Source organism: Eimeria mitis, genomic scaffold (assembly GCF_000499745.2).
Source record: "Eimeria mitis Houghton genomic scaffold, Emh_scaff519, whole genome shotgun sequence".
In the NCBI taxonomy this organism is placed as follows: Eukaryota; Apicomplexa; class Conoidasida; order Eucoccidiorida; family Eimeriidae; genus Eimeria; species Eimeria mitis.
The window spans coordinates 14350-14831 of NW_013573480.1; the positions used below are offsets into that span (position 1 = coordinate 14350).

The 482-nt window shown below is 55.6% G+C and overlaps 1 protein-coding gene across 1 annotated transcript in view; it reads right to left on the reverse strand.

Annotated features, from left to right (window-relative positions):
• Positions 1-440: 440 nt before the first annotated feature.
• Positions 441-482, reverse strand: part of EMH_0014920 (uncharacterized protein) — a gene marked incomplete at both ends in the record, with an annotated part of 1190 nt that continues 1148 nt past the window's right edge. The window contains one exon of the mRNA XM_013500249.1: positions 441-480. Within this exon, the coding sequence (XP_013355703.1) occupies positions 441-480 (40 nt within the window). The remainder of the gene's footprint in view (positions 481-482) is intronic.

The following is a 482-nucleotide window of genomic DNA, read 5'->3' on the forward strand; positions in this document are numbered from 1 at the left end:
CAAAGCCACGGGGGTAGAAGATATTCTTCTTGGCCTGTCTGATCTACCTCGTCACGTCCCGCACGGGATGTGCCCGCGTTGGTTCCGTTCCCGTTCCCATGAGTTTGGATCCCGCTCGTCGGTGACCCGTGCCTCCGGCGTTCGTTCCCGTCGCTCGCCTGATCGTTCCGTTTTGCAGAAGTGGAGATGTTAATGGCATTCGGTCCCGAAGCTACTAGGTGCACCCTGCCATTATTTCGTTTTGGCCTAGGACATTTCTCTCCCCCAATGCCTAGGCCTTCTCGTTTAACCGTGAATCTCCCTCCCGCGTTTCTGTGTGCATTGCCGTAATGACCCGCTGATTTCCGTTCGTTGTTCGACGATTTGTTGCACAATCCCTAGCATAATGATCCTTTCCGCCGCATTTCGAGCGAGTTTCGCCTCTCCGTCTTGCTACGCCGTTACGCAAGGGACATTCCCTTCCCATGTGCCCCTGCCCTGTG